General features: G+C 39.4%; 2 protein-coding genes across 2 annotated transcripts; one reads left to right on the top strand and one right to left on the bottom strand.

The window, feature by feature from the left end:
* Window positions 1-65: 65 nt before the first annotated feature.
* On the bottom strand, window positions 66-6,914 carry flot1b (flotillin 1b). Its single transcript, XM_041986879.1, has 13 exons — window positions 6,771-6,914; window positions 5,909-5,959; window positions 5,311-5,386; window positions 4,967-5,057; window positions 4,356-4,499; window positions 3,603-3,722; window positions 3,070-3,165; window positions 2,797-2,949; window positions 2,478-2,659; window positions 2,338-2,383; window positions 2,095-2,232; window positions 1,758-1,922; window positions 66-1,673 (listed from the first exon to the last, which is right to left on the bottom strand). Exons 2-13 carry the CDS (start codon window positions 5,949-5,951, stop codon window positions 1,644-1,646), a joined length of 1,284 nt encoding a protein of 427 aa, XP_041842813.1. The 5' UTR covers window positions 5,952-5,959; window positions 6,771-6,914; the 3' UTR covers window positions 66-1,643.
* Window positions 6,915-8,649: 1,735 nt separating this feature from the next.
* Window positions 8,650-13,055, top strand: tubb5 (tubulin, beta 5). Its single transcript, XM_041986878.1, has 5 exons — window positions 8,650-8,807; window positions 11,176-11,284; window positions 11,507-11,617; window positions 11,719-11,963; window positions 12,083-13,055. The coding sequence occupies exons 1-5, from the start codon at window positions 8,751-8,753 to the stop codon at window positions 12,893-12,895; spliced, it is 1,335 nt and encodes a 444-aa protein (XP_041842812.1). The 5' UTR covers window positions 8,650-8,750; the 3' UTR covers window positions 12,896-13,055.
* Window positions 13,056-14,409: the final 1,354 nt, after the last annotated feature.

Genomic DNA, 14,409 nt, shown 5'->3' with positions numbered 1-14,409 from the left:
CTTATTTTCGACTGACGTAAACAAAACTAACTTGACAGATGAAAAAAAGGTCAGCAGGTCAGTTTCGGTGAGTAAAACATTTTATTGTTTATTTATTAGATAATCTTGAATATTTGACTTTTCACACTACAGAGCCTTCATATCAACTAAGAGTAATCATGCAAAAAATGTATCTGTCACAATAACATTAAAAAAGAGTCCAGACTAATTTGGCTTTTCTCTAAAGTCATCAACAGCAATAGCTGAATATGTGAAAATATTCCCTGCCAGAAGTCTTAAAAACTGCAGAAGTCTGCTTGCTTGAGAAGTTTGACCAGGCACTTGGCGATAATAAAACAAAATATGCACAAATCTTTGCAGACTGTAATCAGATACAGTACAACCTTCAGTATGGATAAATGGTTATTTACTGATGATCTTTCTTTACCAATACCATATAAAGATTATGAAAGTGTAAAAGACCCTGCAGCAAGAAATGTCAACATTCTTTTTCCACCACAAACCTTTCAAACAGGAAAACCCCATAATTTGTTCCCACCAACCACTTCCTCCTACTGTCATTACAAAGCAAAGAAAATCATTCCACTTGAAGCACATACAGATGAGTTTGGTGGCATTATTGCCAACGTCTACAGAACTGCCCTTGGTCAAATATAATGGATATGAAAGAGAAGTGAAAATGAGGATAATGGTAACAATTTCTCCACAAACAAAACGCCATGATTGTGTGATTAGAACAATGAAAAGCTCAGTGATAAATCAGTCAACTCAGACTAAATTTGGACAATGGACAGCATCAATGTTTAGTGTCTGAGGAAAAATTTAGTCTAAGACTCTTCAGACTGAAAGCTTCAGGTTTATACTTTAGACACCATCTCCATTATTAAAAGGAACAGTGTTTAGGATTTAGCAAAACTTTTGGAAAAATAACTGAAACCAGTTTCCCACCAGTTTTCATACGATTCTACGCTTTTAAAAACACAATTATGTCTAAACTGCTTTTCAAATGAATATCCTCTAAATCTTTTCCATTGACACTTTAAAAGGGTATGTCAGATATGTTGTTGTAGTGATAGGAGTATGTTACGGGTGTAGCAGCAGACTCAAGTTGGACTACCTGACTTTTCTTGAGCATTTTGCAGCATTCAATTAATTAAAAAGGCACAGAAAAACCTGAAACTACATTCGAAACTTTTCATTTTTAAAGAGTTAAAAAAGAATGACAGTTTGTTGACATAGTCCATTTGCACATTTTGTTATGATAAGTAAACATTTGCATACAGATAATCAGGTACAAAACAACAAAGAGAGGAGGTTATACTTCATCTTAAAATATATTCTGTCTAAAATCAGTTGTCTTTTGTGTCATGAAGACAAAAAAAATATTGTTTCCTTGTAGCCGTTTTGCAGCGACTAACAGCAAAGAGCACAACAGCACAGAAACCACATAAAGGAGGAAAGAAAACTGAACCTGTATAGATGAAGGAGGAACCTAAGTGAAAGGCATGCATGCACACACAGTGAGACGTGACTATGGCAGTGCTGAGTCAACACGGTGGTTACAGGCACAAGACGGACGGGTGGAACTCTCCATCTAAACATGTTAGACTCTTTCGATGATTACTTCATCCCTCCAGCTCTCCTTAATGAACTCTGACAGCCTTTCCAGCAGCCTGTGTGAAATATGAGATTATCAGCATCAGTCGTTTTTTCAGTCTGATACTTTATCTACATCTAACTCCTTTTCTCCTGTGTACCTGTGAGATGCTGACTCCAGTAAGTTTCTCCACAGCGCTAGGCACCCGGGTCATGATGTCAAGCACCTCTCCTGCAAGTTTGGCTGCTCCCACCTCTGAGCCACCGCTGGACACCATGGTGACCTTCTGGGCCTCAGAGAGCGGCTTGCTGATCTCTTCTGCCATCTACGGGACAATAAAACAATTAATACAATGTAGGAAAAATTTTGAAGGTTTGAAACTAAAAAAAAAAAAAAGGTAAGCAAGGTAAAAGGAAATTGAGTGGATTAATAATCTAAAATAATAATCTTATGTAAATTATAGCATTTATTATTTCATCCACAAGAATCAAACTGACCAGTGGCAGTTTCTCCAGCAGCATATCCACCATGGCTCCTTCCTTGTACTGCTTAAAGGCTTCAGCCTTTTTTGCCATCTGCTCAGCCTCAGCGCGGCCCTTGGCTTCCAAAGCAAAAGCCTCTGCTTCGCCCTTAATCTACAAGAACAATCAAACATAGAAGTTAAGATTGTAATAAAAGTGTAAAAACCAGGAGTCATGTAATGAAAAATATTAAAAGTAGAGAAAAGTGACAATTCTCACTCTGATGGACTCTGCCTCAGCCTCAGCCTCCATGATGAGCTGCAGGCTGGAGAAGAAGAAGAGAAATCAAGTATCTCTACAAAAAAAATGGATCACTTATCAGAAGTATACTTGAAGCAAAACTGAGCTCTGGTTCTCACCGCTGAGCCTCGGCCAACTTCTCTAGCCGGTATTTCTCAGCATCTGCAGGCTTCTTAACTTTGGCCTCCAGCTCCCTCTCTTTGCGGATGATCTCCTGGTCCTGCAGAGCGATCTGCTGTGTACGCTCCACCACCTGAACCTGCATCTTCTCTTCCTCAATACGCTGCTTGGTCTTGGCCACCTGAAGTGAGAAATTTAAACACAACATAATATTCAATTAGTGAAGGTGAATCAGACATAGTTTACTAACCTTCCAGGTAAATAAAACCTATGGGCTACAAGTCTGCTAGCAAACTGAAAAGGCTTTACTCATTGTACCTGAAGCTGGTAAGCCATTTCTGACTCGGCCTTCTTGCTGTTGACCTCAGTGTCATATGCAGCTTTCTTCAACTCATAGTCTCTCTGGGATTTTGCCATTTCAATCTCATTCTTGTACTGAGCAGACACCTTCTCTTGCATTGCATGGGCCTCCTGTAAATAAACAGCAACAAGGCACAAAGAAAAGAAATTGGTAATTCTTTTAAAAATATATATATTCTTTTTGTTTTTAAATACATATTTTTCCTCAGTTTAATATTTGCAATTATTTACCCTGATAACAGCATCACGTTTGTATTGAGCCTCACCAATCCTGGCATCTCTCTGCACCTGGGCAGTTCGAGCTTTGCCCAGCGAGTGAAGGTAGTCCTGTAGAAGACACAGAAAAAAACAATGTGACAATGACTTCACCAGATGTGGCAAAATAAGCTCCAGCAGCAGTTGCCAAGCAGAAAGCCAAACACGGGAATAGCGCAGAGAATCAAATTAATTTGAATCTTAGTATTAATAAACCCAGTTTAAGCAGTAAAAAGGAAGGTAGTACATTATAAAAATAAAAGCAAGAGATGGTTTGGTACCACAGAAGCACTTAGGTCTAATTTATCCCTATGGAAGAGAGGCTGGGGTTGGCTAATACAAAGAAAGTCAATATAAATCACTTAAGAACATTATGGTAATAAAGGAAACCATCCCCCCACTAAAAGCTTTAGTTGAAGAAAAAACAGATGGCAGATTTGTTCCTCTCTAGTGTTTTAGCCCCAGTGTCTTGGTATTGGTAGAACATGAATCAAACAGACATAGCACACCTGATCATCATGAACATCTTTAAGCGTGTAGCTGACAACGCCGATCCCCATGTTCACCAAGTCAGAGGAGGCCACTTTAAAGACCTGTTCAGAGAACTTCTGACGATCCTGGTAGATCTCCTGCACACAAAGCACAAAACACTCAGATTATTGGGCCTTATTTTAAACTACCTTCTTAAATTTGTACTTTAGAGTTTGCCTTTTTTTTATATATGGAAACCCCCCTGCCAGATTCAATGTGTTTTAGACCACAAAATTATTCAGATCTTTCCCTTTTTAGATTAGTACATGACAACCTCTACTAAGTTTAAAGTAAGGACCAGTTGGCTCTACCTTGCACAGGTAAACGCCCAAAAATGCCAATAAAAGGTCAAAACTTACGGGCCATGTGAAAACAGACACAGACAGTCATGTGACAGATGAGGAAAAATAAACAGAATGCCAAAAGACTGGATGAAAACAAAAAACTTATAATCATGATATGCACTGAAACCTGGTTGTCCTCACTTTTAAAATGATAACTTGGTCATAAATAACCAGAGTGAGATTCAAAATTATATAAAAGCAGATGTATGTACAAATGGATAATTAATTATTCCTGAACTTGGAAAGCCGCCTGTAGTTTGGTCCCATGAGTGTGTCAGGACATACATCCTCATGGTGTTGTAGCTAAAAGGGTAAAACATGAATCCACTGAACAGACTTGGTCCAGAAAGATCAAGCAAATACATTTGTGGATGTTAGAACACCCACCTCCACAGTCAAATGGGCAATAATGGCTCTCTGATGTCCCTCCAGTGTCTCCAGTGCAATCTGAGCAATCTCAGCCTCAGACTTGCCCATGAACATCTGACAGGCAGTGGCCAACATCTCCTTGTTCTGGCCCTGGATCTTCACCTGAGGAATAAGAAGGCAAAATTTAGCCTGGTTTTATCATTAAACTGTATATACAGCTATATCAGAAGCAATGAGTAAATCAAAACAGTGACCATCCATAACTCATTCAACCCAAGATCTTTTTTTAAGTGTCACCTTCCCTTTTCCTTCTTTACTTACAGTAATATGCTTTGTCACATGTTTCATGCCAGTTTGTTTCTGTAGTTTGGATTAACAATCACACTCTTAATACATGATCAGATTTCTACACCCCCATTAATGTCAAACAAATGGAACATCAGCCTTTAAATGCAACAGCTAACTTAATTATGAACATTGGTTTTGTAAAAGGAAGCTGACTACTTTTCACACCATCTGGTATCCAAGCGAAATATTTTCAATTAACTCTAATTTAATATTTTTTGAAAATGCGTACTGATTTCTTTATAAAAACTGTAAAAACCTAAAGGTACTTAAGACACACAGACCTGAGCAATGCCAGTCACAGAGATAGGAACACCATGGCGGGTGTAGACTTTGTCACTCTTCACATTTAGAGTCATGGTGTTCAGTGTGATTCTGGGAATAAAAGCAGAGGAGGCATGGATGAGAAAGCAAAAATGACACTGTGAAACCAGAGACAGTCCCACTGCTAATGATCTGCAGTGGTTGTTAACAACACACATTTACTTATTAGTCCCTATAATGACAGATGCCAACTTTTTCCATAGACACTTAACTTCATTATTTGGTACTAAAAACTTAGAACAAGACTTTTTAAAAAAAAAAAAACACAATATAAAACAGAAATGAAGATAGAAAGTGAAATTACCGTTGAAGCTGCTGAATACATGGCAAGACAAACACTCTTCCTCCAGCAATCATTAGAGGTGGAGACCGGCCACAGCCTAAATGGAGAGCGGGGTAGTAAGTCCATAAACATCACACTCAGTTAGAAACACTCTAGTTTCTCATAAAGTAAATAGGTTGTGAACATGGTTGAACTAGATACACTACAACGTGAGCAACGTAGTTCATTTATGATGACATACTACTGCAATACTGAAAATTCTTTACTTACTCCAAACAAACAGTTGCTCAATCATCTAATCACATGACATCATCAGATCAATCATATGACACATTATTGCCTGACCACTGAACATAAAATTTTGCCAGTAAGGTTACTGCCATGACACTTGTGCTACAAGTGTCTAACAATATAAAAGCATCATGGAGGCTGGTGGGTTTCATTACTCATGATTGCGTTTTGTTGGCCCTGTGATGGACTGGTGACCTGTCCATGGCGTAACCTGCCGCCTGCTGGTTGCTGGGATAGGCTCTACTTTACCAGCGACTCTGAAATGGACTAAGCAGTATAGAAAATGAATGAACTGCATCACTGTCATAAATAATTATGTATCTATTACCAGACACCACCATGGCTTCATTGGGTCCACATGTGTAAAACATCTTGATTCCTGATGAGAAATAAAAGGGAAATACTTAAAAGAAAAAACATTTTAAAAATTAGCTAAATCTTATAGTGCATCTAAATTTAATAGTGAAAAAGTATTTATATTAATTAAAACACACCTAAACACTCGTTTTCTACATATGATGAAAGTTTGATTTTATTCTTTTGTTATCTGAAATGTTAGCCCATTTGCAATTTTTTAAAACGTTAAAATGTGACGTTAAAAAAAGTAAAATACCCGTTTGAAAATCATAAAGAACAATATTCCCCACCTGAATTTTAGTGCAGCATCAAAACAAAGCAGCATTTACCTTTCTCTTCTGTTTATAGCCACTAATAAACGTTCTTTGTTATTTTCATCCATATAATTACATTATGAAACACTATTTTTTAGTTTTCTAGTTGTAAACAATCTCAGAAGCTACATAAACGCGGTGAACTGCAACTGTCAGACGACAACATCTATCACCGGAGCCAGGTTTACATTAGACCTTCGCGGCTCCTCCCACTCCCTTCAAAATCTTGTACCAAAAGAAAAAAAACATTTGAGGCAACAAAAACATCTATACTTGGGTAATAACGTTATCTAAAAATGTCAAACGGACATTTAACAACTTTATGTAAAGAAAGCTAGCTTAACAAATATAAGCTAATAAGCAAAAGCATCGAAGTACTTCACTACGCCTGTGCGAGAGGAAAATGCAGTCAAGAATATACATTACTACATTTAGCGACGTAACACGTTGAACCGGGTTTTTTTTTTTTTTTTTTTTCTGTTTCATTTCTCAATACCCAGTCAATATAAAGTTACCAACCTTTTAAAATAAACTGAGATCGGCTTTTTGTTGACAATCAATCAGATAGTTTGAGTCGTTTATCCGTCAGTTGGATCAGTTGGAATTGCAAAAATGTCCGTTCAGAGGGGGAAGTGCTTGCTGACCACGCCCATTCTGACAACCATTGTGCTCCTCTATCTGTTGCCATCTAGTGGCAGATAAAGAAACTGCAACCCTTCTTTTGTCTTGTCATCTGTGTGCTTCAACCCCTGCAGCAGGAAGAGGAGACTATGCTTCGATCTTTAAATATAACTGGTTAAAAAAAAAAAAAAAAAAAAGAATAAAACGAAAACTATCACATGGACTGTAACAAATTTGCCCATTTCAAGAGAGGCCACTAACTGTATTTACTGAAGGAATCTTATGCCTGCTGTCTGATGTGATTTAAAAAATGTTGACTTATTCTGACAATGGTCTCTCATGTGGCCCAAGGCATCAGTTGTCTGATAGCTGACTGAGCAAAGTGTACCACCCACCCCATGCATGACCCATATACTTACATAATATTTTCTCCTCTTTATTTGTGTATTGAATGCATGATTTTGAAACAAGGACAAAGACAGATGAAGGGCACAACTTGAAACAAATAAAAGGCATGTATGGAATAGTGACTTTTAGGTTTACTTTTGGATTACTCATCTTGGATGACACCACCAATGTGCATGTCACCTTTGTAACTTACCAAAACACAAAGACAACAACAAATGGAAGATTGACCTTTTATACGATTTAAAATATATAGTGACACTTGTCCATTGTCCATTGTGCATATAGCTTTTTCTGTGTTGGTCCTGCAATGGACTGGTGACCTGTCCAAGGTGTACCCTGCCTTTCACCTGTTAAATGCTGGGATAGGCTCTACCTTACCCGTGACCCGTAATGGAGTAAGTGGTACAGAGAATGAATGAATGAATGAATGAATGAATGGTTACCCATGTAAACCCATATGTTACATATTAAAGTAAAATTAAATCTGTGTACACATATATAATATAACATAGGGCTACATCACATAAAAATTAAGACTTTTATTTAGAACCAGATCGACGTAAATTCACAAAAATCCTCCAGTTGCAGACTATAATTTATATGCTGTGATCCACACCAGAATTTTACAGTGTTTTAGACAGGACTTCATCCTATTTACCACACTATTGACAATTGACAGCAGAAATTTGGCTCTTCACTTTCACATCAGAATTTTACCTATTATCCATCCATCCATCCGACCGTCCGTCCGTTCATCCATCCATCATCTTTACCTGCTTATTACAACACAAGGTCACATTGAGGTTGGAGTCCATCCCAACTGCTTCCACTTATTATAGTTTGCCATTATTTATTCTATGTGTATCTGTGTGTATATGTCCACTATATATCAGAAGCAAATGGCTAGAATGGGAACCCCAGTAATAGGCTGGTCTGCTTGCAGATGAATATATAATTTAAAATGGTTTACGAAACCAAATAATTAATGATGGACTTTCTCATAAAATTATTTTTCTCTTACCATACCGTTCGATAAAATGTGAAGAGAACTCGGGGTGAGTGGTTTTGAGGCTTACTGGCCCCATTTTGCTCCAGCTTTAAAGTTTCAGCCATCTGTTTCCTCTACAGAAGAAGAAATTGTAATGATTAGTCATAGCTGAAGCCAAAACAGCTGTAATTCATCCTACTGGGTATTTCTGGACACCAGCTGATAAAATTCTGGTCAGTCTCTCTTCTTAATTTCCACTCCGCAGCTGCGTTGCCCCGCCCCTGTCTGCCCGCTTAGCCAATCACAGCCTGCAGCAGCTGTGTCTGGGTGAAGCCACGCCCACCCACCCGACTCCAACCGGTTGGAAAGGCTCCAACGTTATAAATCCATTGTCCAGCACTCTTTCGCAAGGCTCTCGTCGGCTCCTCCTGCTTGTATAGCTGCTTCTTTTCACTCTTCGTTGTTCAATTTCAGCATCTAAAATGAGGGAAATTGTGCACATCCAGGCTGGTCAGTGCGGCAACCAGATTGGTGCCAAGGTAAGGTTTTAAGATACTTAGAATTTATCTTACAATTCCTTCAGAAAAATTTACACCCCCCTTCTCTGTCATGTTCAAGTTTTCGTAAAGCTTATTTGAGTTTTTAAAGTATTTATGTAGATGGAAAGTTTATAACTTAATGTATATATTTTTTACATTTTAAATTAATACCTTTTCATAATACAAACTACAAATCATGAGTAGTCATATACCGGTCTTTGTGCTTTTCTGAGTGAATCTTGTGCACTGCGGTAACTGGTGGGTGGGTGTGGAGCAGCGGACTGTGCATTGAAATAACGGTATAACGGGGTCCTTGTGTCTCGAAGGGTTTTGTTCACATAACACCAGGATATCTGCGTCCCAATACTATGGATGCAGCTGACCTTAAGGCATCGTATGGGTGGGGGAAGACTGGGAGAAAAGGGTGCAGGGGGAAAAAATCAGGCTATTCTCTACTAGTCAGAGCCCCTGGTCTTTCTTTGTCTTGCACTGGCAGATATGTCTGGTTTTGCAGACAATGAGTGGGAGCTGGGGTGACAGGCCTAGTTTTTCCTTTTTTCTCTCTCCCTCAGTTGTCTAAATGATCAATAACCCATATCGATTAGATCTTAATTTTGCCGGATGTAGAGGCAGACTGCAGTCTAAGCTGTTGAAAGCAGAGGAGCTGTGGAAGGGTGTGGCGTGAATAATTGGTAAAGGAAAAAGTAATTTCTCCTTTTTAACAAAGAATGATTCCAGATCTCCTGCTTTTACTTTAAGAATGAACTTATTTAATATTAATATTTTTATTTCTACATAATCATTTTGACACTATTACTATGAAAGGAGGAAGCTGGGTGTGCATAGTCTCAACAGGGCCTCCTATAAATCAATACACCACCCACCCAGTCTTACACCAACACTGCAGTCTGAAACAATACGTCTTTGTGGTCTTGTTATTTTTGTCTTCTCGTCTCTGTTTTATTTTACAAGTGATCATTCGCTACACACAGCACAGTGGGACTTCTGAACCACATTCCCAGGTAGTAAGAACTGGAAACCACACAAACAATAGTACAGATTTTAGAGAATGCATCATTATTGTCTTGATGCTCTACTAGCGGAGATGCTTATGTCCTGGAAAGCCGGGCCTTTCTTTGTAATCAGTGTCTTTCTACACCACTCCTTACCAAATTAGAAATAGGGTGGGGGAGGAAACAGCTGATGCACAGTGGGTGAAGTCACTGGATTCTCAATTGACTTAATTTGCAATTGTTTGTAATGTCTTGGTAAAGTAATTGTATTAAATGTGCACAACAGATACCTATTTGAATTTTACTAATTGTTGCAGTAAATGGGCATGTAAATTTGTAGTTGTTACTGTAGATTTTTATCTTATTTTATATTTATTGTATTTAATGTTAAAATTATGAACGAAGAAGATTCCCATTCGCTTCCATTCCCTCAGGACTCATTACCTCAGATGTCCAGTGGATATGATTGACAGAAATGCTGAACAGCTGCACTGTAGTGAATGGGGTCAGGGTGTGGCATTGCTTTCCTTATTGTCCCCATTCTTTCACAGTGATTTTTCAGTCTTTACTGATGGCCATCTATTCCATTCTTCCCGATTGCCTCGTTGTGCATGTTTTGTGCTGCTGAGCTGTGTTCTCCCCCATATTAAGGTCACTAGGTCATTTTTATTTTACATGCTCTGATTTAAACATCATGATACTTAGTCCCCAGTTCACTCCCAAGCTCTTAAGTATTTGACTGCAAAAAGCCAGCTTATCCAGATTATTGTAAATCCCCTCCACTGCTGCTGCTTGCAAAAAAAGAAATAAATAAAAAAAATCACAGGCTGTATAACAAAGAAAAGTCTAAGTTTGAAAATACAAGAAAAATATTGAGGTGCAATTATGCAAACAACCACTTACACTGTGGTACCGGGTTTAATGCATCCACTCCCTAAAAGATCTATAAGGTCTTTAAAAGTAAAACAGGACTTGAATACAGATTAGGAGATGCTCAGTGTCTTCAGTGTTGTGCGACTGCCTGCAAATGAAGTTTATTTTCAGTTTGCCCGAGGGACTGATCTGAAGCTCTTTTGTGCTCCTTCGTGCATTTTACATATGAAAGAACTGCTTTCTGCAAAGTCATCAGTTAGCGACCATGGAAATATTCACATCTATGTTGCAGGAAACGAGTTAAGATATGGCTTGCTGAAAAGTGGAAAAATTCCTGGATTATCCATCAGGATAAAAAAAAGCACACCCGCTGCTGTTTTCTCATTTTGAGTCCCCCAGCCGCAGTGCATGGCTTACGGGTGGATGTGATTTTTTTCACTGCAAGAAACTGCCATGTGATATCTTCCATTTTGTGCCTGCAGTTCTGGGAAGTGATCAGCGATGAGCACGGTATCGATCCAACAGGGACCTACCATGGAGACAGTGACCTGCAGCTGGACAGAATCAGTGTCTACTATAACGAGGCCACAGGTTAGCGGTCTAAAAACTAGTTTCAAGATAAGAGATTTTGTTGTATGCACACATTTTTCAGCTGTGCAGTTTCATTCTGATGTGCAACGCTAGACAGGAGACCTTGTTTCTGGTTATGCATTTTATACAGTTTTTCTGTGCATTACTGAGCTAGTATTCCTTTTTCCTTTTTTTTTTTTCTCCTCTCTCCTTTCTCTCTTTCTTGTTCTCTTCCTCCTGGAGGAGGTAAATATGTGCCCCGGGCCATTCTCGTGGATTTGGAGCCTGGTACTATGGACTCTGTGAGGTCTGGACCCTTTGGGCAAATCTTCAGACCTGATAACTTTGTGTTTGGTGGGTACAATACAGACTCATCTGTTTCTTCATTGTATGAATAAAAGCTTTTATAAACAGCAGGGAAAATGGCTCACCTCAGTTTCCTATCATTCCCTCAGGTCAGAGTGGTGCAGGAAACAACTGGGCCAAAGGCCACTACACAGAGGGGGCTGAGTTGGTAGACTCAGTCCTGGATGTGGTCCGTAAGGAGTCAGAGAGCTGCGACTGCCTACAGGGCTTCCAGCTCACTCACTCTCTTGGTGGTGGAACTGGATCTGGTATGGGAACCCTGCTCATCAGCAAGATCCGTGAGGAGTACCCAGACCGTATCATGAACACCTTCAGCGTGGTGCCTTCCCCCAAGGTAATTTATTCTTGTGAGAGCACATGGCTGTTTTTCAATTTTAATTTTAGCTTTTGTGTTTTACCTTAAGTTCTTCCTTTAAGAGCATGAGATTGAATTATAGTTGTGTGTGTTCACAGGTGTCAGATACAGTGGTGGAGCCGTACAATGCCACCCTGTCAGTCCACCAGCTTGTCGAGAACACAGATGAAACTTACTGCATTGACAACGAAGCTCTGTACGACATTTGCTTCCGCACTCTGAAACTGACCACACCTACTTATGGGGACCTCAACCATCTTGTCTCCGCCACCATGAGCGGTGTCACCACCTGCCTGCGATTCCCTGGTCAGCTCAATGCTGATCTTCGCAAACTAGCTGTCAACATGGTGCCTTTCCCACGTTTGCACTTCTTCATGCCTGGCTTCGCTCCCCTGACAAGCAGGGGCAGCCAGCAGTACCGTGCCCTCACAGTCCCTGAGCTCACCCAGCAGGTGTTCGATGCCAAGAACATGATGGCCGCCTGCGATCCCCGTCACGGCCGCTATCTGACGGTCGCCGCTGTGTTCCGTGGCCGCATGTCCATGAAGGAGGTTGACGAGCAGATGCTGAACGTGCAGAACAAGAACAGCAGCTACTTTGTTGAATGGATCCCCAACAATGTCAAGACCGCCGTCTGTGACATTCCACCCCGCGGCCTCAAGATGGCTGTCACATTCATCGGCAACAGCACAGCCATCCAGGAGCTGTTTAAGCGCATCTCTGAGCAGTTTACAGCCATGTTCCGGCGTAAGGCCTTCTTGCATTGGTACACAGGTGAAGGTATGGATGAGATGGAGTTCACTGAGGCAGAGAGCAACATGAATGACCTGGTGTCTGAGTACCAGCAGTACCAGGATGCCACAGCTGAGGAAGAGGGAGAATTTGAGGAAGAGGCTGAAGAGGATGCTTAAGATCACATTAAGGTCAAGAAATCAATGCCAAAACACAACTGTCAAAGGAACAAACCACAAGTAACCAATCAACGTAGCATCAGGAGCTTTGCTAGAATCATACTTTAGCTTACAATAGTTGTCCCCTGTCATTCAATACCAATAAAGTTGTCAAATAAAACTTGTTTGATCCCAATTTTTGTGTTGAAACTTTGCAGCTATTTATATTAGCAACATTTAAAAGATTTTATAGGAAAAAAGGGCTGATTTTTAAAGGGTCATTTCCAAAGAAGGTTAAATGTTAAACTACAGCTATCTCTCTATTCATAACTACCTTCAGACAAGGAAACATGTCTGGATAAGAAGATGGTGACAGTTTCTTACATTTTAAGTTATAAAATTGTTAAAACTTAGTAATATCATGGCAGCTAGGCAAATTGTTGGATGTGGTTACTAGATAAGATTGCCACCTTTACTTAAGAACAAGCATAACAGCTAAGGATGCACAAGCAGTTGGGATTTAATAGTGTGACCTCATTTTTCTTGACAATATGCCATGTTTGTACAACTACGATGATGGGAAAGAATTAAGCATGAAATCCTGATCTTTGCATGATGATTTTCACATCATGTAGGCATGTGTTGGCTGAGAGAAATACCAGTTTATAATATAAACCAACCAACAAGAAGGCTTTAACTTTTTGGAGAACTAAAGTAATAATTATTACATGCTTGTGGATGTGTCTTAAAAAATTTTTTCACACTATTCCCAAGTAGCTTTTTCCACCAGTCACTCTTTAGTGTAACTTAAGCCATCTTAAACTCTCATGTTGTATACAGATAATTTTACCACTCTGAAGCAGGATAGCACTATTTTATGTGCAGAAGTGTGACTTCAGGGCATCAGTATGAACTGCGCATGTTGCTGTTGTCAAAGATACCCTGCCCTCTTACAGTTTGGTCTAAGGCAAAAAACTGAGCAACAGGGCTAATAGCTTACAAATAAATGGTCTGGTGTTTCTTTTGTGATTATATGAAACTCATACTTTTAGCATATGAAATCCATGAGCACAAGACTGAAATAACTGAACCACCCTTTGGTGCAAACCAGAAAAGGCCTCAGTAAGCAGCAGCCGTCTTAAGGTTCCAGTCTTTTATGGTAACCTTTGTTTCTGCATATTCCCATCAAATAAGTTTTTATTTTTATTGTTTTCCGTCTAAACTGGAAATTTGACTTGTGTCAAGATAATTTTTTTCTGGAACAGCAAGAAAATAAAATAAAACTGCAAATATTTTGTCATAGGCCTAATCATTCTTTAATACCCATTACATTATTAATGTTTCTACATAATTAACAACCCCGAATTTAGTTTGAATGAATAGTCATGATATCGCAGCGTGTAGGGCGCGAAAATAAATGTATGGACAAAACTGTGCGAGGGGATTTTTGGTCCAATCGGAGGCGGTTTCAAGGAGAGAAGGACTTTGTTATCCAATGGTAACAGACTTTAGTATGAGTGAAAGTTCTGTTGTCC

Source organism: Melanotaenia boesemani, chromosome 6 (assembly GCF_017639745.1).
Source record: "Melanotaenia boesemani isolate fMelBoe1 chromosome 6, fMelBoe1.pri, whole genome shotgun sequence".
Taxonomy (NCBI): Eukaryota; Metazoa; Chordata; class Actinopteri; order Atheriniformes; family Melanotaeniidae; genus Melanotaenia; species Melanotaenia boesemani.
The sequence above is the reverse complement of the archived record's forward strand: the minus strand, read 5'-3'. Positions and strand labels throughout refer to the sequence as shown.

Excerpts from the sequence above, each read along its gene's own strand:
- tubb5 (XM_041986878.1), top strand. The coding sequence starts at position 8,751 with ATGAGGGAAATTGTGCACATCCAGGCTGGTCAGTGCGGCAACCAGATT. Across the intron at positions 8,808-11,175 it reads GCAACCAGATTGGTGCCAAG|TTCTGGGAAGTGATCAGCGA; the intron begins GTAAGGTTTTAA and ends TTGTGCCTGCAG. Across the intron at positions 11,964-12,082 it reads GCGTGGTGCCTTCCCCCAAG|GTGTCAGATACAGTGGTGGA; the intron begins GTAATTTATTCT and ends GTGTGTTCACAG.
- flot1b (XM_041986879.1), bottom strand. The coding sequence starts at position 5,951 with ATGTTTTACACATGTGGACCCAATGAAGCCATGGTGGTGTCTG. Across the intron at positions 5,058-5,310 it reads TGTATTCAGCAGCTTCAACG|AATCACACTGAACACCATGA; the intron begins GTAATTTCACTT and ends TTTTATTCCCAG. Across the intron at positions 1,923-2,094 it reads TGCTGGAGAAACTGCCACTG|ATGGCAGAAGAGATCAGCAA; the intron begins GTCAGTTTGATT and ends ATTGTCCCGTAG.